The 23,752-nt window shown below is 44.9% G+C and overlaps 1 protein-coding gene across 6 annotated transcripts in view; it reads right to left on the bottom strand.

Moving 5' to 3' along the window:
* PRDM16 (PR/SET domain 16) overlaps nt 1-23,752 on the bottom strand; it is a 314,214-nt gene that overhangs the window by 124,764 nt on the left and 165,698 nt on the right. For all 6 annotated transcript variants that reach the window (XM_013194764.3, XM_048067479.2, XM_048067489.2 and 3 more), the window contains one exon: nt 18,621-18,671. In XM_013194764.3, the coding sequence (XP_013050218.1) occupies nt 18,621-18,671 (51 nt within the window). The remainder of the gene's footprint in view (nt 1-18,620; nt 18,672-23,752) is intronic.

Below are 23,752 nucleotides of genomic sequence, written 5' to 3'. Positions count from 1 at the left end.
GACTTCACACAAAAGTGAGAGCCGCAAACACGTATCTTTCCTTGAAACTCAGCTCTCTAACCTGGTCATAAACACCAACTCTTTGCCTTTCAGACACAGAGAACCGCAAACAGAAAAGCCAGCAATGCATCAGACAATAAAAACACGTATAATGGCTACCAAACTCAGTTCTTCTCCCCCCTCCTTTTTTTAACAGATAGGTTTTAGACTCTGTAATAATCATGCAGCTAAGATACAAGGTCTCTTGTTGGCAATAACCTACATGACATGACTTAGAAGGCAGGTGTTACTGTAATTAGCTATTGTTTGACTATCAAAAGTCAGAGCTGATTAAAGCCACTAAGTACAAGTGCACTATTTTATTTCAAAGAATATTATGAACTGCATGCTGGGACTCTTTCACTGCGGACCTACCTTCCGGAGTCTGCTAAGAGCCCATGCCAGCAGTAATCAAAACTAAAATCTGCATAAACCTTCAGGGTTTTAATTCAAGCAGAGCCCTTTCATTAGAAATATGTTACTTTATGAAATCTGGTCGCCAGCAAGGGGAGAAAAATGTGACTTCTTAAGAAAAGTGAATGGCATCTCTTTAGTGATTAACCCAAGATTAATGGAGGCTCCTACTGCTAGGCCTAAGTCCATTTTATTGCTAATTCATTTAGGTACTATTTCAGATGTACTTGATGAAAGTCACCTGCTAAGAAGTCATGTTTTGGCAAGCAAGGATAGCCATTATGGTCAAATCCCAAATAGAATTTTTATTAAAGAAGCTTTGAAAAGTGTCTTGTATTAGTCTTTCAGAGACATGCTATTTAATGTTCTCAATTAGTTAAAAATTTGGGGCCCAAGTCACTAATCAAACATTCATAAAGCTTTTTATTTTTTTTTTTGTCTACTTGCATCTCTAATGTTCCAGGTAGGATGAAATGAGCACTGAGCGGGGACATTTATATTCAGACAAAAGCAGCAAAGCTAAGACTTACCGAGAGGTGGGTGGGACCCGGGACAAGTGCACGGCTGGAGACGCGCACCGTGGGCTTGGCAGAGCATCTCTTTGTTCCCCGCGGTACCGGCAAGAGTGGGGAGTTATGCAAATCACACGTCCTTACACTGTACGCAATCACTCGGTTTGGCTCGCGTACGCGTTTACAACACGAGGCTTGATCTCCTCGCACAAATAATTTTACTTTTAGACTTTTCTGCGGTTTGTTCTCTTATAAAGTAGAGTTTAGGAATTTAACGATCAGAGAGCACAGAAAATGGCTTTGACACGCGCACCGTGTACGTAGGTACATCCCACGCAGACGAACCACCTCCACGCCCCATCCAAACCTCGCGTGCAGCCTGCCTCCCGCTGTGCTGGTGCAGGTTGGCTGCTGGCGTACAGAGGCACAGAGAATTCCCCCCTCCGCACCTTGCACAGCCCCTTTTATAGCTACAAAGTACAAGAACGTTTTAGTGCCAAAAGAGACAAATGGATGGGACGATGGCTTCTGGGGGTACATTTAGTGCTGGGGCTGAACCAGCCCCCCACCGGTTACCCTGTAATCAGAGGCTGGGACCCCACAGCATGGATGTGACCCAAGCTCTACAAAGCACCCTTCGCTTGTTCCCAAGAGGTTTTCAAATTGCAGAGCTCTGTCTGGTTGCAACCAGGTTTTCAAAAGATCCTTCTATATTGCCTGCAAAGATCTACTGAAAGTTTCCATTTAAATAAATGGCGGTCTTACCACAGAGGTGAAAGGAGAGAAAAATACACACGTATCTGGGACGTTACGAAGCTGAAGGGTTCTTAAAGCATGGGCTGTTTGGGGTGACAGATGTCCTCTGCCTCCTGCAGTACAGAACACTTCTAAACACAACAATCTGGTTCTTTTTTTTTTTTAATGATTGATAGAGGTTTTAAAATATTTGCTGAAATTGCTAGAACTAGCGAGGGTAACAAAACCAGCAAGGTGTGCGAGACGCCACAAAACTGCCCTGCATGGGGACTTCTGTTAGGAACCCCAAGTCCCAAGCACATCGCTGGTGGCCACGGGCAGCTGCCAGCATTCCTACCAAGCGGAGCAGGACAAACGGCAAGGCTTTACTAGGGCTAGGCACAACTACTAGAAATGGCAGCACGCGTTCTGTGGCAGAATTTGTCTCAGCGGAGACTGTACAAAAATCAGCATGGACTTCTAAAATACTTTGCTGAAGGGACCTTATTACTGCGAGAGCCGCCCACATGTGATAACGAAGTTAACCTAATCTGTTCCCTCTTGTGTGCCGGGGCACTCATACATGCAAATCTTGTCTTGTTCAACTGTGTTTGTTCACCTCCATAGTCCTTCGGTGATTCAAATCTGTGTCTTACTATCCTATAATACCCTTGTCTAACAGTTCTTTTTAAATGCATGTGTTAATTATCTTGCCACTGCTGTAATTTCTCCCTGTAGTCCATTAATTAAGAGGTCACAATCTAAGAGCATGTTTACCCAATAAGCTTTCTTTTTTAATTATCCTAATTGCTTGGATACTGACAAAGACTCTATCCCTCCCCTTTCTCTGAGTGGATTAGAAAACGACGTTTCAAAGCCCCACACAACGATGGGCTTGTTAAACACACACACACACACACATATATATATATGTTTTTGTAACTCCACAAGCTTCTAACACCAAAGGTCAACAAAACGCAACATACCGCGCTTGTCTAGCTGTATAAAATGAAGACACAAATCGCTCTTCATTAATTTATCTAGTAGTCTAGAATGTTACATTGGTAGGAAAATTATAAGCAAAACTTTTCTATCTTTGGTACTCCGAGCAGGAGCAGCCAGAGGTATGCTACCTGCTCTGCGCTGGAGACCATCGGTCTGTTACAGAAGCGTCTCTCTCCCTGCACCTAGTGGATGCTTCGGGATGGAAGCAAGCAGGAAAAAAAAAAAAAAAAAGAAACAAAAAGAAGGAAAGAAGGAAAGCAATGAGCTTTTACTGCAGAAAGGATCAATTACCCCTTCCCCACCCCAAAAAAAGAAATTTCCTTCCCATAGGTCTGCTGAAACTACACATCTTGTTAAGCTAGCGCAAATGCTTTTTTAACTGACTTAGCAAAACTCAGCAGACAAAATCTCTACCATTAAAACATTTAAAAACCATCCTTTTGTAAAGCTTTTAAAAGGTGAAAGTAGCTAAGTGAATTCCAGATAGGATTTTAATACAACAATTAGCAGAGGTTATGTCCAAAAAAATTACTGCTTTGTCAGAATGTGAAACAACATTCGATATGTCAAGTACAGTAAATTTTTGTGTTTTAATAAAGAAAATGTCTTGTTCAGACCAGTCATCTCAGGAACTACATAACAGAAGTATAATTACTTAGAAATTGCTTAGGTAAGCGTGATTGATGCATGGTAAATAGATGTTTCCAGCACTTATTGTTTCTTCCTGATGGATTAGGAAGAGTTGTTTAACAGTTCATTTGACCAGTCTCTCCTGGTGTTTCTTGAGTCTGGCTGTGCCAGTCAGCACCAGCAGTTCCTGGTAGTTTAAGTCTCTTTAATAAAGATTAAGATGTCAGAGGTCCTGCATTGCACAAAATCCCAATTTTATTAACTTCTCATTATCAGCTGAAATATGAAGTGCATTTCTTTTCATCTAAAGTAAGGCACTTTCTCAAGGGAAAGAACAGATATTTAATATACATTTATGATGATTAAGGGTGGGTTTGTTCCAACCTTGACTGATGTTGGTGGACGATTTCTCACATGATGGGTACCACATACACCGATATTTCTCCCCCAGAAAGCGTTTTAGTATTTCTCACCCACGGACGGTCACAGCACATTATTAACTCGTTCATGGAGGACAGTGTGGGTGAACAATACAGCGCTTAAGTCAAGAGCATCTTCGTGAAAGAGCAGCAAGAGGCAATGCACTGGGCAGTAATACCGAACCACGCAAGTCACCCAGCCAAGCACAACGCTGGCCCTGGCTAAATCCAGTCAATGTTCCCTCTTCCTACTCTGCAGGTCTAGGAAGACAACCCAGGAACAGCACAAAGGCTGCACGACGCTCATTAAAACAGATCACAGCAGCATTCAAAGTCCACGCTCAGACCAGAAGCGCAGATAAGTCCTAATACCATCTACGTGAACTTAGGCAGCCACTGATAAAGTTAATTTGCTGAAGGCAGCAACACTGTACGGTATCCGAACACCATGACTTCTGAAGGGCTGATTTTTAATCTCACACGTGCTCTGATCAGACTCACACCAAACAGCTACTGCTCAGCGACACAGGACCAGGGGTGCAAGGAGCTCGTTCCCCTGTGCCATCCTCAGAGCCGTACTTCCACGGGATTTCCAAAAGCTGCTGCGTTTATGTATGTCACATATCGCCAGGAGAGCCTCGACCTGCATCCCTTCCCAGCCCTGGCTGTCGGAGGCAGGGGAGAGCTGGCACCGTGTGTGCGCCCCCGGAGCGGGGCGGCCCCCGGGCACTCGCCCTGCAGAAAGAGCTAGGAGGTAAAAGTGGTTCCTGCAGTACAACAAAGTCCTGCAAAGAGCTCCGCACAACTCGACAGCGCGGCTCTTGTGAGGGTTAAGCTCTATTACTTCTGGTCTCTGACACTGCTAATGGCACTCCTCAACTAATTGCATTTCTATACCTACACATACGTCTAGGCAACAAGTAAGCCCTTTAATCAAACAGCTTCAGCTACTTCTAATTAATTCAATTTCTATGCCTTTTTAAGAGTACAGGAACACACAAAGATACAGATGATAGAGTGCATTCTGTTGCCAGCTGACAACCGCTCTGCTCGAGCCTCCCTCCCGCCTAAGCCCCGTTCTGTTCCACGATCCTACGCCTTCGGTATTTCTGCCGCTTGAGACCCAGCAGATTCATGCCGGAGACCGAAAGTAAAAAGCTGTGGCTGTGTGGGGTTAGTGACAGGGGAAGTACCGCAGCGAATCACTTTTGCATTTGCTTTTAGACCCAGATCACCTTTTGCTTTCATCACAACCTATATTCATCTTGTCTGTGGAGTGCATGCAGCAATGCAGCACGAGAAGACTGTGGCATCAGCTGAGCAAACAGACGGAGATGTTTGTACATCCAGGCCTGCCGCACAGCCTGCAGCGTGAGGGCCACCAGCTTGGAAGGAAATGCTGATTCTTCTCCCCCGTTTACTTCTTTGATAAAGCAGGTCAATGTATCAGGAAAAAAAAAAATCACCCCATCAGTATTTAGGAAAGAGAAATACATATAGCATAAGCTGTCTATTTCAAAGGTATGTATGTACAAAAGGCATGATAAGTGGGTGCTGAATAGTTAGGAGTGGCAATTATCAGTGACACATATCATTATAGTCTCTCAACTTTTCAATAGCACAGAGTTCCTAATACCATGTTTACTAGATCAGGTAAAAGGGGACTCTTAATACTGTGCAAATATGACTTACCAAAGGACTTTGCTTTCTCACCTATTCTTGGGCTTTTCAAATCAACATTATTAATTGGCTGGCTTATCGGTAAGTGCTGTCTGGCAGTTAAAGGATGTTTCCACCCATTGCAACGATACATAGAAACTAAGCAATGTCAGCCACAAGGACAAATAACTTCCATGTTGAAACAGAAAAATATTTTGACACATTGAGGCTTTTTTATGACAGCATAATGCATTTCAGCAGTAATTTACTATCCTTAATTGCATCTGGTATTCCGCATTCTATCATCTCTTTTTTCCCCTTATTACATTAATTCAGAACCTTGGCTTACAGTTACACATACGAAGGCTTTTTTTTTTCTTTTCTTTTTTCTTTTCTTTTCTTTTCTTTTTTTTCCTCCCATTTCTTTTTCTCTGGGTTTCTGTCGTTCAGATGTGCATAAAGACATGTTTTGGAATCTGGATGGACTAGTTTCCACACTAGGGAACTTGGCTAGGTACAAGTTTAGGAGGTAACTTTCAGCCCTTCAGAACAACCTCCTCCTTAACCTGCCAGCTCTCCTCAGCACCAAACCCACTTGAAAATGGAGAAAAATGTTTGACTGATAAGGAATGCTCAAAACAAAGAGCACAAAACTTACCAGGCACCACTTTTTAAAGAAAAGCAAAATGCCTAAAAGTAAGAAGAGAAGCTTTCACTGCACCGCATCTCGCTTTTTTCAGTATGCTTCAACCTGCCGGTGCAGGCTATGTAGAGACTGAGAGGACAGGTTCTGGCTCCCTACCTCCTCCACTCGGCTGCTCTCTCTCATGCTGATCAACAAGACAAACTTACGAGCACCACAAAAACGCAGAAAGGATCTCAGGAGTCAGCCGGGTTATCCCTTACTCTAAAGCAGGGCTGTGTACGACGAGTCCAGCTGACAGGCGTTTGTCTCTGCAGAGCCTTCAGGGGCAGATATTTTATCTCCCCCCTAGAGAGTCCGCCCAGTACTAAACTGTTCTGGTATTTCATTTTTCTTAGCATCTAACACAAATCTTTCTTGCTACAAGGCTGGCTACATCTTGTCTTATTCTGATGGATGTATGATGCAGATGATCCCCCTTTAGGTTAATGCAGAACAAGAATTTTGGCTTTGGCTGTTTAGTTTACAGAAGGATGTCTGCTTATCTTAAGGAAATTCTCCACTAGAAGCATGATCAGGCCTAATTTATTTATTTTAACTATTTCTGTTTCCTTTACACAGGGTTTGCCTCCACCACCATATTGGCTTTGCAGCTGTGACTTGTGAATTAAGATGCTCAGCGTTTCCCCTCTCGCCTTTTTTTTTTCTTTTAAGGAAATGGTTATTCATTTAGGTAGACATTTAAAGAAAAATCAAACAAATATTTGATGTGCTGTGTTAGCATGAAAAGGGGGAGCACTGTGTAAGCACAGTAAATGCAGGTGAACTACTTTGTATGGGTGAAAACAAACTTGGGGAAGAAGGGCTACTAACAAGGATAAATCACGGCTGTGCAAATACAGCCCAGCTACAGCCCAAATGCAGCAAATACGGGCAGGGTTATTCACAAATGGGACAGATAGTTGCCAAACGCATGACTGTTTTAATTCAGTGCTTGACATATTTAAGCATCACAGAAAAAGTACGAAAAGCACAAGACTACCCGAACAGGCAGGGATGCAGGACGGTACGGTGGCTGAGAGCAACAGATGCTTTTTATCCAAAGAGCACAGCACGTTTTCAGACTGACACTAAATATTAATTTAACCACCTATACGTTCTCCCCCTTCAAGACCTAAAATTGTTAAGGGCTTTCCTCTCCCTCCCTTGGCACAACATTCTCACAGTAAAAGCAATCGTTCCCAGTCCTTCGGGCAGAGCTGCGCAGGCTGCGGCCGTCTGCAGGCAGTTTGAGCTGCGGGCCACACGTAGCAGCGCTGCAATTAGACTCTTTTATCTATTTCTTTTTGAAATAAATCACTGGCATATGGGTTTGTTATTCATAATATTTACCATTCACTTACTATCTGACCTTCAGCGTACTCTAGTCCTCCTCTGAAACCTGCTCTTCATACCAGCTGTATCCACGGTTGTGGTTCTGCTTGGTTCTGGAATAATCCGTTCAGATGTATTAAAAGAAAACTCCTTGCTCTTTCATTCTGCTACGTCCCACGAGAAAGAAAACACATTCAAAGTCTCGTCCAGCTCTAAAACACTTCTGAACTTTTGGAGGAAAAGAAAAAATCCATTAGCTTCTTTTCTCATTATTTATGTACATAGGCTTCTAACGCTTTAAGGCTTTGGCTGGAATTAGAAACAGAACAGAAGAAACATAACAAGGAAATCTATTTCTTGGGTATTTCGAGTCCACTTAGTTTGTGGAATTAGAAGGAATTAATTTTTAAAAATGTCATGTGCAAGATTTTCATCTCTGTTTATCAGACCAGAGGGGTTCAGGCTGAATTGCAGAGATGCATCCAAACTTCTGAGCCAGCATCCAAGCCAAACAGACCCCGAACTGTGACGTTCATCGGCGACTTTTTGCCAGCCTTCCTATCACACTGCAGAAAGGGCCGTTTGAAATCATCTCGCAGTAACCTGCTTTCACGGTCACGGTCATTTTACCAGCCTCCGTCTGTGTAACACTTTTAAGTCACAAGAACACAAACATTCAGAGAGCAAATGGCTGAAGCCTTGGTCGGGGTTCAGGAATAGCAGCCATTTACCAGGATTCAATAATAATCCTTGTTTTTCTGATTACATTAATCTGAGAAAATCGTGTTATCTGGATAGTGATAATAAAATCCCCACTTTTTTACTACTACGGCTTCTTCTCTCGGATTTAAATCCCTTCAGAAAGGGACCCATGGCACAGGTCCGTGAATAGGATGCAGACAAGGAGGCGATGCCAGCCGCAGGGTGAGGGGGGGGGGTTGGATGCGCAGCCCCCAGCACCCAGCAGCACCTCAGGGAGAGGGGCCTGAGCTCAGCACCCAGCCCCGAGGGGCTGCCACTGCCACCGCGGGACAGGACCGAAGGATGCGGCACCATTCAGATCGTTTTTACTGGCAGAAAGACCAGCAAACAGAGACTGCCAGGGATAGATTTACGTTGGAGAGTAGATGACATGTTCCTCAGGAGACTAAAAGCCTGAAAGAAATTGTCTGACTTCAGGAGGCAACGCAGAAAGTGAAGGTTCCTCTTGATTAGCTTTAAATTTAATTCTTGAGAAGAATTATACAGCACTTCCAGAAAAACTACTTGGATGGAATCGCGTTTCTGTCAACTCCCAGAGCTCCCACCGCTCTGCACGTGGCGCGGGCCGACTTCTGAGCCTGGCATCCCACTGGAAACGAAGGGCACCAGTTCCGTTAGGGCTCGGGATTCTTTCCCGTGGAGCAGGAGGAATTACTGCACCGAGCAGGGCCTGAGACGTCCTGACAGCAGATGTGCCTGACTATCTCTACAGCCATTACCAACGGTGTGGAAAAACGCTCAGCGGCGAGCGCAGCTCCCTCTTCGGAGGCCAGCGTTCACCAGGGCAAAGCCCTGCAGTGATCGGCTAACGCACGGAGAGGAGGAGATCAGGTGCCTCGGTAGGAAAGATTCCTTAACTTTCAGAAACACGAAGCCCACATTAAAGCTTACAGGAACCCGAAACAGAAGCATCAGACAAGCTTATGAAGTTTATTAACTAGCTTATAACCTATTTGGCAGATTTCTCTGCTTCTTTTCTATACCTCTGTATACGTTGTACCTTTCAATATTATTTTTAAAAAGGCAAGAAAAAAGGAAAGAGAGAGGAGCAGTGCCTGCCTTCCCCTCTCAGCCAGGCACTATTTCTGCAGGAAGCTCCCGGCTGCTCTAGCACGCAGCATTAGACAAGGTCAGCGGACAGAAGCGCTGCTATTCTTGCTTCTCTCTGACACCCTCCTCTTCTCTCTCTTGCTCCTATTAGCAAAAACACTGCGAAACCACACGCAAGCTTTGCTTGTACAGGAAAGTTCCCCAAAGTACCGTGGGAGCTCTCGGTGCCAGATTCCTTTCTCTGATGCTGACAGTTGCATTTAAGCCCACTGCTCGAGCAGGTAGCCAACGCAGGATTTCAGAATAATTAGATCAATCGCTCGGGTAGCCAAGTAAGGATTTAAGCACTTAATTTAGGTTCCTGTATTATTGTTACTATTTTATACATTTTTTTTTTTTTTAATGTGAGACCTTTCTGCATGCATTAACAGCTGGTCAAGGCACACGTAGAACTGTAAATTTCAAAGAAATGTAACCAGACCTGAAACCCCTACGGCTGCCCGAGTAGACAGAAATTGTCAGCAAAATCCTCCACAGCACTCAGAGAGACAAGGTTCCTTCTTCTCAGCTCAGGAATTTAATCAGGGGATTTTCAACACAAGAGCAAGATAGATCTGGACATTTAGTGAAAATTACTCGTGTCATGGCTGAAGATGGGAGGATAAAGTTCCCGTCCCTTGCTACTTTCTTTTACAAGGAGCCCGCGGAGTGGATCCAGGCCTGCAGAGGCTATGCCCAGTGCTGAGCAATCCCGGCTGCAGCTCCCAGGGCAGCCCCGGCGGTTCCCAGCAAGCCGGGGACTGGCTTGGAACTGGCAGAGCTGGAAACAAATGGTGCCAGAGCGGGATCTTGGACCCGCCGCCATCTCCTCAGCTGCGGCTCCATCTCCTGCTGTGGAAGGACACGACCAGCCCTGCTCTCGTGGCTCTGAAGTAGTTTCTGGGGCTCCGAACCTGGAAAGTCCTCATCAGTTTAAATACCGCAAAAATGCTCGCTGCTATCGTACAAGTAAATTACAGCTAAAGACTGGAATTGATTGGAAATTTCCCAACTCAAAACATTCTCTGTTGATAAGTAGCAATTTATTTAAGCAAAGTGTTTTTAAATTAAAATTCAGCGGAAGTTAAAGGAAGTAATCCGAAAACATAACTCGATTAGGTTTAAGTGAAGTGGTTTTGGCCCAACTCAAAATAAAATAAAGTTTTGAAAACTCATTATGTTGTGAAAAGAAACATCCATATGGAGTAAAAAAAAAATGTTGAGGACAATCATCAAGACGTAGAGCCAAAATTGTATCCTTACCCTCAAATAAGTCAGGTTTTGTACTGCAGGTTTTAGCATTAGGTGCTCCTCCACCCAACCCCTTCATCTATTACAAAGAGCACAGGGAATTAATTTATTTGCTTGTGATGTGCTCCCGCTGCACGTTGAAATTTCCATGGGTAAAGATAGAAGGCACTACTGAACATCACCGCAGAGTGGACTTCCAGTAATTATTTTCCTCTCAAAACCACCCAGTGAAAAATAAATTGGGGCTTTTTTTCAGAACACATATTTTATAATCTCATAAAAATCTAATCTAATCTAAAAGGCCATCTAACTGGCATCATCAAAATATACTGCGCTCCTGGAACGGGCACGGGACAACAGTCATATCTTTACTGCTGTTTACCCTTGATATATTTCTCGAGCAAAACGTGAACAAAAAAAATCAAATAGAAGCAGAAGCATTTTTTGGTTTTGCTATGATACATATATTTTTTAATTATAGGTCACTGGCGTCCTGTTCCCCGCTTTTTGGCTTCTTGTTTCCAAGCAGCACCGCGGCTGCCGAGAGGCAACTCCACATCGCTCCCTGCTCCTTCCCCGCCTTTCTTTTCCTCCCCAGTTACTGTCCAGGATTTTCTTTTTAGCTGGAAAGCCCTAACAGGCCTCCTACCTGATAGACATTCTCTTTAATAGCTGCACAATGTGATTAACGGGATACTGCACGCACCTCAAGCTCCCTGACTATTAATAGAGCCACCTGGCTTCTGTACCGTACGCAACGTACGCAACAAATCCCAATCCCAAATTTCCCTCTGGGGCAGAAACCCGCCCCGCTCGGCGCACCCAGCTCTCGCAGCTCTGATGTTATGTCCCCGGCATGGTGTAAATCACCAGTGGCAACACCCACGCATGCCGGCAGCACCACCACTGTCTGTCCCATGCCCTGCTCAGCCACAATTCCTGCCCCGGCACCTGGTGGTGATCCCGATCCCGATCCCGGGCCCCTGCGGCACGCTCGCCCTCCGACCCGCGGAGCAGCCCAAGCGGGGGTTTCCCTCCGAAGCTCGCATACAGTTCTGAAATCCCAGAGGCTATCATTCCAAAATTTGTGATGTTTTGTCTACTCTGGTGATTTAAGGTTTGTCAGAAAATGTCAGAAAGGCCACGAGGCCAAGGGCTTCCTGATGACTGAGGATTTTCTTTCACATGACCTTCCTGAAGTTGATTTTGGGCTCCAGACAGTGCTGCCTTCAGCTCTGACAGGGGCCGGCTGGCAGCAGATTCATGGGGCTCTCTGGGGCATTCTGGCATTTTTAAACTGAGTGGAGGCTGTAATACCTCCTAATCATCCAGAATATTATTTCACTGGTAATCGTCTTACAGGCGGCACGTAAATGCCAGCCTTTCATTCTGCAGTTCGTTTCATTAGCAAAAAGAAAAAAGTATGTGCTCAAAGACATGCAAACCTTTGAAAACAAAGCTTGATTTAAATGAATAAACACGTATGTGGAGCATTTGGAATTTCAATAGGATAGCACGTGTGGGTTTTTTAGCAGGGAATCACTGAAATTATAGATTCAGACTGATAAGCAGGGCTGAGGGAAGTGTCAAATCGTCAGTGCGTGCTTGCGAATGATTTTGCGAACAAAGAAAGTAAAAAGTAAGGAGAGGGTCACTCTCTGGGACACGTGGGCTTAATGCAATCAAGGAAGCTCTTAGTTACAAACATGTTTATGAACCTTAAACGTTCGTATGTCTTTAGCAGAAAAACAGCCAAAATGTCCCAAGGAGCCCGCTCTGCTCGCCTTGCGCCCCAGCTCCGGCTGACTTTGGCTGCTCGGGTGGGCGCTCGCAGGTCCACAGCCACCGACCAACCGAGCGTGCGGCGTTTTGTTACCGCTTACCAGGGCAGGAACAGAAGGAATTACACGACCAGCTAGCTAATGAGTTATCATCTCTGCCCTAATTAGCCCAGGATGCCCCGATGCTGAAATACAACTCAGACACTCCTGGTACCTCCCGCGGCGCGCTCTGGTCTTTGTTCTCTGCCCCCGCAGCGGGGCCGGGACCACGCCGAGGCCCCGCGGACCAGACCCGGACCCGTGTCAGGTCCCGGGGCAGGGGCAGCCTCCTGCCTTCTCGCTGCTGGCCCCGTTATAACCGGAGGCTGTTTGTCTGCGAGGGGCTCTAAGAGGGCGAGGTGGCCCCAGGCAGCTGTCCGTGCCTGGGGTTCAGTGGACACTTACCGTCAGAGTTCAGCAGAGGTGCTACAAACAGCTCAGCGACGGGGCTCAGACGCTCTCCCCTCATCGCCCTAACTCACGTACCCAAGAAAACAAGGCAGCGGGCTATATGCGTTAGCGTGAAAAGAACAAATCCCCATCACTGCTCTTTGGTTAAAACTGCCGGGCGTAGTGACTCAAGCATGAACTCAGCTGGAGCGGAAGGGAGGAAAAACCAACTTAATTTACCAAAAACCAACATGACAAGTTCGCATCCAGCCCATGCTCCGCATTGCCTTGCCAACCGAGAGCACGGCAAGCAAGCGGGGCAGGAGCCGTGCCGAGGCACACCGGGTGTATCTCGTGGTGCTGCCTGCGGCTCAGCTCCCTGCAACGCACCGCGTCGGGGCAGAGCAAGCCGAGCCGCTGCCGGTCTCCCTAAGTCGGCCTGATTTTCGGCCTGATTTATGGGCTCGGCCCCCAGGCCCCTTTATGGACTCAGCTGTCACGCACACGCACTCCGCGACCGAGCCCAAACAACTGTACCGCAGAAATTAAACGCGCGGTGCTCCTCCTGCAACGTAATTTAACCATCGGTTTCCTCGCCGACTTTTCCCTGCCTGCTTTACACCTTCTTTTTGCTTTACATGCTTCATTTCAGCAAAATCAAGGATGCAAACTTCTTAGAAGTACTTAGTTTCCATGGAAACCTAAGCTGACCGCAACATTATTGTTCTCAAGAGGGAACTGACTTTACTATATGTTCATTCACTGAATTAATGGACTCCTGGTTCTTTTATTAGCAGCCCTCTAACAATGGAAAGAGAGAAATGTTATAAAAAAGACCCTCAGACAACTGTCCACTCTTTTGTCCAGGGCTTACTGGAATGACGCAAGCCTATTCACGGAAAGATTATAAAAATCAACTCAAAGCTGCCCCTGTTTGTGGCAGCTAAACATACCTTTATTTCATAAAGATACAACCTATAAAACAGGCGAGCTGAAGCTCATCAGGAGATAGGAGCGGCACGGCAGCGCTCACGCTGCAGCTGGATTTTGGCTCCTCGCGGCGCGGTCCCCGCGCGGCGCTCGCTGCCCTCGAGCCCACGGGAGCACGCTCCCCTTCTTTCAGCTCAATCTAAGAGCACAAAAGCACATGCTGTTTCCAAAATAATTAAATTCAGGCTGGTAAATAGTGGTTCTTGGTAAGTATGAAGGCTGTTCTGAGACACTAACATTTTGGGTTTGATTCCTCAATATATACAACTAAACGATATAGAAACATCTCTGAGATCTGGATTCTTATATCAAATTTAGAAACAGCTTTAGAACGTCTTTCATTAGATATAATGAACATGTAACACGTAATACGTGTTAAACACAGAAATGGGAATCTGTTTTGTGCAGAGTGCTGCAAATCCAGGAACTTTAAACAGCTCGAGCGAGAATCTCGAAGGCGATCTCTCCCTGCATGGGTAATATTTCGACAGACTGTGCCGAGGCCTGAGGGTGTATGGCCCAGCTCGTAATTGCTCCACCAAAGACAGTTAACAGTTCCCTTGCTCTTCTCTAACTACCTTCCTGACTGCTTATTGAAGTCTGATTTCTTACTCCTCTGGGTCATCATTCATCAGTCCCACAGATCCCACCGGGAGAGACCGACCAGACCTTTCCATATCCCCGGTTGCCAGAGGCCATTTCTGACGGCCCATGATATAGAAAATGTCTTCACAGCAATCCAGTGGGACAAACTATGGTTATAATACCCAAATAATCATTTTGCAAATTATCATAATTATCAATCAATCATCTTGTGTGAACAATGTGTTCCTGAAGTATCAGATGGTTCCTGTGACCTGTAGCGTTTTGTATATAATAATAAACCCAGAGAGATTTATGGACCTATCCTGCCTCGTATCTGCAGAACCAAAACATTCGTTATTTTCTTTTTTACTTTTCTTTTAGGAATAAAAGCTCTCCGTCTACCTCTGTCGCGTTTACTACTTGGTACTTTCTCAGAGGTCGAGATTTCTAATCTAACACAGTTTCTAAGCATAACGTTATTCTAAAAAAATCTACGCGATTTGGGAAAAGTAGCAAAGGTGCTGAATACATTACTTTTACTTTATAATGTCATCGGCATTATATTACGGGCTGCTAGTAGTTTGCAATGTAAGTATGAAGTCAGCCAAAGGAAAAAAAATTGTTTTTGTCTTCAGTTTTGGGGTTTTGTTTTGTTTTTTTAACAATGCCAGATTGAATCCAACTCTTTTGAAGCTGATAGCATCTCCCGCTCCCTGTGCAGTACATTCTTGTTAATGGATAAATTCGAGCTCTTGAGAAAGTCAAAGAATAAATTTAAAGCCTTTTGCCAAATGCCTATCCTATTGGATTTTGATAAGACGGCTATTGAGCTTTAATAATGTCTTCTATCCTTTTTCAGCTGGCCCTTAACATGTCTCTTTATTTGTCCCTAAAGCCTCTTCAGCGATGCCTTTTTATTACAAGTCTCTCAGCTTGCTCTCAAGGGAGACAGGGTCGACAAGAGTGATAGATAGATAACTCTATAGATTATCTCCCACAGATGTTTTCTCTCCAGTAGCCCCTCAGGCTATTCCCTCTAAGTAAACAGAAACTAAATAGAGAGTCTACTGAAGAGAGAAGTCCCCGAGGTCTCTTGTCACCGCAGCAGAAAAACAGCCCGACCGGAGGGGCCGGGAGCTCTGCGTGCTTGGCTCCCAAACCCGCACGCGGCGGCGCTGGGAGGGGAGACCAACACCTCGCCGAGCTCCTCGTGGACAGCACGTCTCGTAACGGGCACCGGCCTCGCTTCCTGCCGGAGGAAGTCCGCATCTTTCATCTCCCTCGCAACGTTAAATCAGAATGACAACGGAGATAATGGTGACGGGCCAGTGCTTCGACGCAGTCAACGCGGTGGAGATGCTTAGAAAATTCGGAGCGAGAGAACGCGCGAGCTGCTCCGTAAGCAAAATAAACAGAGCGCAGGAAGATGGCTTGGGGAAAAAAAAAAAAAGAAAAAGAGTTTGGGGAATATGGGACAGTACACCCACCGTATAGCTCGCATGTTTGTGCACCTCTCTGAGCGTACGCATTCAGTTTGCTAAAAAAATGTCAATGACTTTCACAATTGATGACTTAAAAATGAAAAAACCAGGGTGAGGAGTTAATGCAGGTTTGCGCAAGTCAAACTGAACATCAGCAAGCAGAGCAGATGGAAGAGAAGCTTGGTAGGAGCACACCGTGTGTTGTTCCTTGGCACAGCATACAGAAAAATGACCCTGAGCACAGGTCTTTTAATAGCATTGCGAGAAATCTTAATTCTTGTGAGACAACAACAACATCAGCTTTCTGGTGTTAGTGGTCCCAGCAGAAACAGCAGCAAGGCAAACTGAGAAATACTGGAAATAGTGGGAAAATCATTCTTATTTTGCTCCAAGCAAAAAAAAAGGCCTGCTTTATTATACAATATAATAGCGTCCTCAGACTTTTCACTGCCTTTTAATTTATGAAAGGTTACATAATAGAGCGTTATTTTCTGGCAACCTAACACCAGAAATAACACTGGGGTCAGTTCTTAAGCAGCGATTGCTTCCTGTACATCTTCTATCCATCTCTCTGCTATCACGCTGGCCTTCCCTGATCTATTTTTCACTGTTTTACAGGTTCTCTCTTCATTCTAGCAAATTTTTTCCCTCCCTAGTCCTTGTTACCACCCAGTCCTGAGCCCGTGATACAGCAGTCCATCAAGCGAGCCGCTGCAGATCGCGGCACCTTGGCTGGGCTCTCATTTCCTTCCCCCTGCCTTAGACTGGCCCACCCGCTGCACTTGCGTCTGTCTTCAGTCACCTTCTCACTACCAACACATCTCTGAAGGAACAGGAATAAACTGAAGTCAAATCTCAACTATTGCGTCTTTAGGGGTATGACAACCGAATGATTTAGAGATGCTAGAAAAGGAAATCTTCTCCCAAGAGGGCTTGTGCCACCAAAGCAAAACGCTACATAGCAAAGGGTGCTTACAAACTATTCTAAGATACCTCAAAAATTGTACAGAATGGTTTTTCATTCTTTTTCATTTTTTCCTGACTGAAAAGCTGTCTAGCAGTAGTCTTTTCACAAGCCATAAAGTTTAGACTTGAACTCTTTACCTTACCGCTTTGACCTTTTTTACCCTAGCTGTAAAACCCTACTGCCCATCCTTCAATAAATTTATCACCTCATAAACTCCCACTAGTGCTTCTCTACAATGCATTTAAAGAAAGAAGTGGAAGGGCAATCCTCCCCCCCCTTGTCAAATATCATAATTGTCCAGTTTTATACCTGCTGTCCAGGAAAATATTTAAGGACACGGTGTTTTTCAAAGACCTGGAGTTTTTGCAACATTCTGCTTTGAAACAAAAGTAATGGAGTTTAAATACAAAAACATGTATTCAACACATAAAGCTGCCAGTTTAATGTTTCCTTCCACCATTGTCTCATACAAAGCCTGCTCACTTCAGGGTAATGTAGGTTCAGCGAAATAGGGATGCAGAATTTATTCGTGATATTGTATTTAAAGACTGAGAAAGAAACAGCGGAGCAGTCGTGGGCCACGGAGAATTTTCTCCATCGCTGTGATAAGCGCGTTGTGATAATAAGAACCTGCCACCTTGTCACCACGTCTGCCCAGACAAAAGGATCCCACAGAGGCAGAGGCAAACACCAAGTGAGTTATGGGGATGAACAAGGTAAAAAGTTCAGCAGTGTTGCGATAGGTCCTTCCGCAAGGTCACCGGATGGTCAAGGGACACTGCCTAGTGGAAGCCCGGGTTTCTAAAATAAGAGCTTCTTTTTCTCAGGACGGTAAGAATAGAACGGCCCACAACGGACATGCGCCGAAATATCTTTTCCCAAACTAACTTTGGAGCCTGACAAGGATTGCATTTCACTGTGTTTGGCAGAGTGACACAAGTGTTTCCTTTTAACTTTCAGAGTCAGAAGCAGTCCTGAAGATGGCCTAAACGCACGAATAAAAAAGGCAGTTGTTGCAAGCTCCCATTTAAAATATTTTCCGCTTTAAAAAACTCGTCCTTTCTGAACAGGACCGTGAGCAGCTATGATAAGACCATCACATCTGAAAAGAATTATCATTGTTTCAACAAGGACGCGCTACCTCTGCAGACATCCAGACAGGCTATAATCAAATACGACTTGAAACGCTTTCCCTTAGGAAAGCTGTTAACCAGCAGATAGCCAGGGAAAGAACGCCACCTCGGCGCTACGAGAGCAGCCCACCCGCCACAGCAGCCTGGCTACTGAAATATGTAGTGCTGAGGCTGCCTCGCAGTTGCCATGCAGAAATTTATACAGCTGGGCCGTATTTGGAGCACATTTTTCTCTGGTCAGTATTACAGTTTAAGCATCGCAATGTGATGAAAAGCGCTGGTAATACATCATACTAGTTAAATTTTATCCTTCCATATATCTATTCCTATTCCCTTGGACTTCACGTAAGCCACATTTACATGGTGGAGTGACCTCTAAAAATTTAGCACTTTTAACAAAGGACCAACGTTTTCTTTTACTGGAAAAGAGGTAAATGAGGTTTTTAGATTTGGACTGGTAGTTCTTCATACTGTAGCTGAATCAAGAAACACTTCACACTGCTATTTTCTTTTTCATAAATACTGGAATCACAGAAAGACAGAAAAATATGGCAAGGGAACCACAAAATTTAACCCCAAAAAGCAACAGCAAATATTGGAACGCTTTCATGACATTATTGCAATACACACCCTTGTTCAAAATTAAGAGGAGGTAAAAGAAACCAGGTGTATTCCAAAGCCAGACAATAAAACAACTTGCACGAGGTTAATCCGTATCCTACCTTTTTTATATTGCCCTCCTGGGAGGTCACCTCAGGATCAGTCAGTATTTGCTGCAAAAAAGAAGAAAAAAAAATTAAATTGAATTGCAGCTAAGAATGATAATAAAATAATAAAGATGATGATGATTATTACTATATAAAGGCCAAAACTCTCAATTGCAACTGAGTGACGCAGACATTTGGGAAGTCAGATGGAAGGCGCGCAGCAGAGCGCTTACATATTCCATATTCCATAATACATATTCTCCCACACATTACGGTTTTCTGTGGCTTGTAAAAACACCTCCAGGCCTGGCTGATGGGAGCACACACCACTTTCCCAGACGGCTCCGAGCGGCCGCATCCTCACGCCAGCGACCGGCCGCGAGGTCGGGGCTCGCGGCGCGTCGGCACCTGGGCGCTTCCCGCAGCCGTGCAGGAAGCTCTTTAATTCCTCCTCCAGCAGAGGTGTGGTGACACAAACCATCCGACAGCGGCTGTGTTCCACCTCAGATTAGATCTAGGTCAGCAGGCATTCAGGGAGGTCAAGTACCCAAGCTTCGTGCAACGCTGGAGAGCGCCATCAGGATAAACATCCCACGCGAGGGCTCGATGGAGCAGCCCGGCTCCAAGTACTTAAGTACCTTCTCTGACCTCAGCGGGGATCTCACATGTCTGAGGTTAAGCACATGCTCAAGTGCTAGGGTAGGGTCAAGGTACTCGGGACTTCCAGGCCTGGGCAATGTATTTTGACTACCGAAAGCAGAAAAAAAAAAAATAAAAAGCTCAAAGGAACAGAGATCAAACTGCAAGGAAACCCAAGATACAAAGAGAATAGCTGTACATTGTAAAGATTTATTTAAAACAAAAAAAAAAAAAAGGAAGGAAAAAAAAGAAAGGAAGGAAGGAAAGGGCCAAGTCCTCTCTTGGTGCACGCTGAGCTGACTCTCACCAAATCAAGGCCGCTCTATTGCATTTCAGCAGCTGAGGACTTGGCACAAAGTTCTTGGACGCCCTTGACCATGCCCAGGTGAGATCGACCGATTTACAAATTTCAGAAATGCTGGCAAATATTTCCAAGCTCAGCTGTAATAACAGCGTGCCATGTTTTAAATAGTAAGAATCCTAAGCCATTCTGTATTTTACAACAGCTTTAATAGATACTGAAATTGTGGTTTGGAAAGTAGCTGAAAGCAAACAGGACCAAGAGGTGAATACCCGAGCAATAAAAATCTGTGTGCTCGTGCACTTGCGTGTGCACATGCAGACGCTGAAATACCACCACGAAAATCTATCCCACAGAGCTGGGAGCGTGGGTCCCCAGGTCGCGGGGGATCGGCTGGCTGCTCGGAGGCTCAGAGCATCCCGGCTCCCATTTCTTTCCCTGGGAACTGGTGAGAGCCTTTGAGAACCAGGCCACGAAACTTTCAGAGCTGTGATATAAATAGGACGATGCTAAATGACTGAAAAGCCTTCACGAAAACACTGCTGCTTCCAAACGAAGACACCTCGCTGTAATTATTGTATGTAAAATATCTTTAAATACAATTGGTTAAGTATGTGCATTCAGAGTGCATAATCCACCCGTTCATCATGACCATAAACGTAGAGGGGAAAAAAAAACTGAAATGAAGTGCAAATTGGGCTGTGGTATAGTCCTATATAAACAGGCTTAAGAGTCAGGAATTCCTGAGTCTGAATCTAAATGCCAACACAAGCTTCCTTTTGTTGGTTTGGAGAGATCTCTGCTCAAGGGGCAAGTTATGTTTCTCAGAGCATTTTTTTCCCCCTTCAATTCATAGCAGATCCCAAATTTTAAAATTCTCTGAGAACAGAATTTCTGTAAAAAGTATTTCATACGCATTCAAAAATTGTAATTCTGCAGAAAAAGCATCATGGCTTTTTATCTAAATGCTCACTCGTGGTATTTCAAAATGGTTGATTTTTGACAAAGTGAAATAGTTTTTCAGTTTCCTTCCATTACAGAACTTCCAGGGAAATGAACCCTGATTTCACGAAGAATTTTTATTCTGATGGAGCCATCTCCACACTCGAGCTGTATGCATTTACACGCAGGGAAAGGTATTTTAGCAAAAGTGGGAGATTTCAAACTCTGTTTAGATTATGTTTTCCATCCTTCCTTTGCACCAGACTTTACAAAAGAAAGATGATTACGTCTGCGGTGCAAAAGCACGGGACTAGGTTCTGCCACAGGGTTTCTGCGTTTCTTGAAGGCACCTGAATTTCCTACTTGCCCACGTCGTTAGAACAAGTTGACAGTTTTGGTATTTGGGGGCGAGGCTATCAGAAGACACAAGCCAAAGCCCAGAGCTGTCAAGCCTTTACCAGGGATCTGACAGAGCCTTCAGAAACCTTCCCGGCTTCAGAAGGGAAGTACAAAATCCTTATTCTGCACTCCCAGTTTGGAATGGAAACTGTTTGAAAACGCCTTTCTAGACGGAAGAAAATTTGACAGCCACATCAGGTGTGTCTGCACTCTGCAAGCTCCGCGGGGCGAAGACTTCCCCGGGAGATCTCCGCAGCAGAAGGGGAGCTCAATGAACGCAACGCTGGGATGTAAATACTACCTCCTAATTAAACGAGAGAAAGGGAGGGAGAGAGGGAGAAAGTACCAGATGTGATGTTTATTAATAAGAATAACAAAAGATACTTTGAAAATCTACTCATTGGGTAATTTTAGCTCAGGCTGGACTTCATCTTATGTGAATGCCATAATACTAAATATAGTGCTTGACGTGTACAGTGGGCTGCAGTTTTGCAGTTAACACAGATGTTCTTAAATGTACTCAAAATTTACACCATATGCTTTTTCTATCAACTGATATGTTGATTTTAGCCAAAAGAAAGACAACATGTCAGCAGCAGCCACGTCAGAAGAAGTTGTTTGAGGGATCCGGTTGGAGGCATCTCTCCTCCAACCGATGATGAATTTCATTGCGTTTCATTTCCTGGGTTCAGCAAACTGGTGGCAACAGAACCCTGCCTTACTTACATTAGTTAGGGATGTGCTATAATTTTTGCAAAGCCTCCTGAATGTATACTAAACATGTCAAGTAACACCATGTGATTCTTTTTGAAAAACAGTTTACAAGCTGGCATTCTCCAGCTGCAGTTAACCCTAATTTGATTACATTACCGAGACAGATCACAATGAGCTTATGTAAATAGTAACGTTATCCATTCATTCCGTGAGCTCAGATAAACTGTCATTTAAAAAAAAAAAAAAAAAAGCTTGAATAGGCATGGCTTGATGTGTTGAGCAAACCGAAAGGCAAAGACGACGACAGACTAGGACCTGCCCCTGCTCTTCCACTGTGAGCCTTGGTCTTCGAGAAGCATTTCCATGTTTACACTGTGCTAAAACGGGAAGAGAAAGCCCAATGGGTCCGCAAAGCTGGCGTGGGGATAACAGCACTTTGGTCAATAACTCGGCTGATCCTTCAGGAAGACCTCAACACATCACAGGTTGGCAAGACACAGTTAACCAAGCACTTTGATACGCTTAACTCTTGTTCTTCATAATCCCATGAATTACTCCTCTGAAAGCTCTGTCCTGGTGTGCCGCAGGACCCACAAATCCTCCTCCCGATGCTGGCTCGCGTGGCTCTGACTGAGCATCTTCCCAGCCTTATGCCCCTCTGCGTGGCCGTGGCAGCTATCTCGGTAACTCCCCCACCCCCCGGTGCCCAAGGACAACTTACACACGTGCACACAAAAAGCAGCACGCGATGTGTTTCTCCTTGTTACCATTTGCCTGGGACGTGAAGACCATTGCTCATTGCGCTGACACACGCTGTTGCTGCCGCAGCGAAGAGCCAACCTACTCTGCCATTAGCAGCTCTGGGGACTGCAAACGCACAAGCAGGAAAGGCTTTGTTTATTTAATAACAATTCTCAAAACAATCTATTTGCCAATTTTGAAGCGAAACCGAAAAGCTGATTTGTGCAAAACGTAACAGTGTCACAACAGCTGTCGCTTTTCTAGCTCTTCGAAGAAGTTTGGCATTAGCTCGGAGGTCTCCTATAGCACGGAGCCAGGCCAGCAGCAACGCGCTGCTGCTAACCAGGAACCCAGCGCCGGCGTTATCCCGGATGCCACAGGGCTCCAAAACAGCACACAGAACCAGCACAAAATCTGTTGAGCCCCATATACCAATTTCCAAACAACCTTTAAATAAAAATAAAACATTGAACGGTAAATTTTGTAAGCTCTGAATTCTGCAGAAGACAGATAACTATTTGAAAAGCCCATAAATCGAGTGCCAAAGTTGCCTGAAGTTATACGGTAAATCAGGAGGCAAAGTTCTCAACCTTCTGCCCGGACACTGTGGAGCCTCCCTATGGAATACATTGGAATAATTCTTAATCTGATTTACCGTCACCAGAGCTATCAAGTCCTGAAATACAAATGGAAATATCAGTTCTCTCCTCTGCCTGAACGTTATACGATGGCCAAGCACTGCTTCAGGAGCTGCAACACCTTGCGCAAGCAGCACTAAGGTTTTGTAGAAGCACTACAGTGCTCGTTTCTATTAGCCATGTTTTTAAAATATAATGATTTTACAGCCCTTTCTGGCCAAAAATTTACAAAATTTTAGAATTTCTGTAGTAAATAAACTGGCGAAGCACTGTTAACTCGAGGAAGTTTTCGATATCCTGTCTTGGGAATTTGAACCGAATGTGCCTGGAATTAAGAGGAAAAGGAGGGAAGCTCTTGTCTGAGAGGAAGGATTTCCTTTCCTGGCTGGTGAGGGAAGGAGGACGAAGAGCACTGCCCTGCCTGGCAAGGAACAAGCCAAGGGCTGCAAAGAGCGTAAAGAATAAACCAACCTGTCACTGCTAAGGGCAATCAGCACAATTGTGAACAGTTAGAGCAGCCAAACTGCGGTTTGTGGACCAGTAACAGGCTGCAAAGCCACGGTATGCACTCCACAGACCATTTGATAACCATTTATTTTTCAGTTGAAAGTCTGAACAAAAAGGTGGTCCAGCGCTGCACGAGAAACATTCAAACTTAGCAGGGATCCCCGGCCCCAAATTTCTGGTAATCTGCCCCAGGGCACACCTCTGCACTTGCTCGTGTCTCATGTCCTGGGTGGCCTTACGGAGGAATTTGTGCTGTTTGCTGACTT

Source organism: Anser cygnoides, chromosome 23, assembly GCF_040182565.1.
Source record: "Anser cygnoides isolate HZ-2024a breed goose chromosome 23, Taihu_goose_T2T_genome, whole genome shotgun sequence".
Taxonomy (NCBI): Eukaryota; Metazoa; Chordata; class Aves; order Anseriformes; family Anatidae; genus Anser; species Anser cygnoides.
The sequence above is the reverse complement of the archived record's forward strand: the minus strand, read 5'-3'. Positions and strand labels throughout refer to the sequence as shown.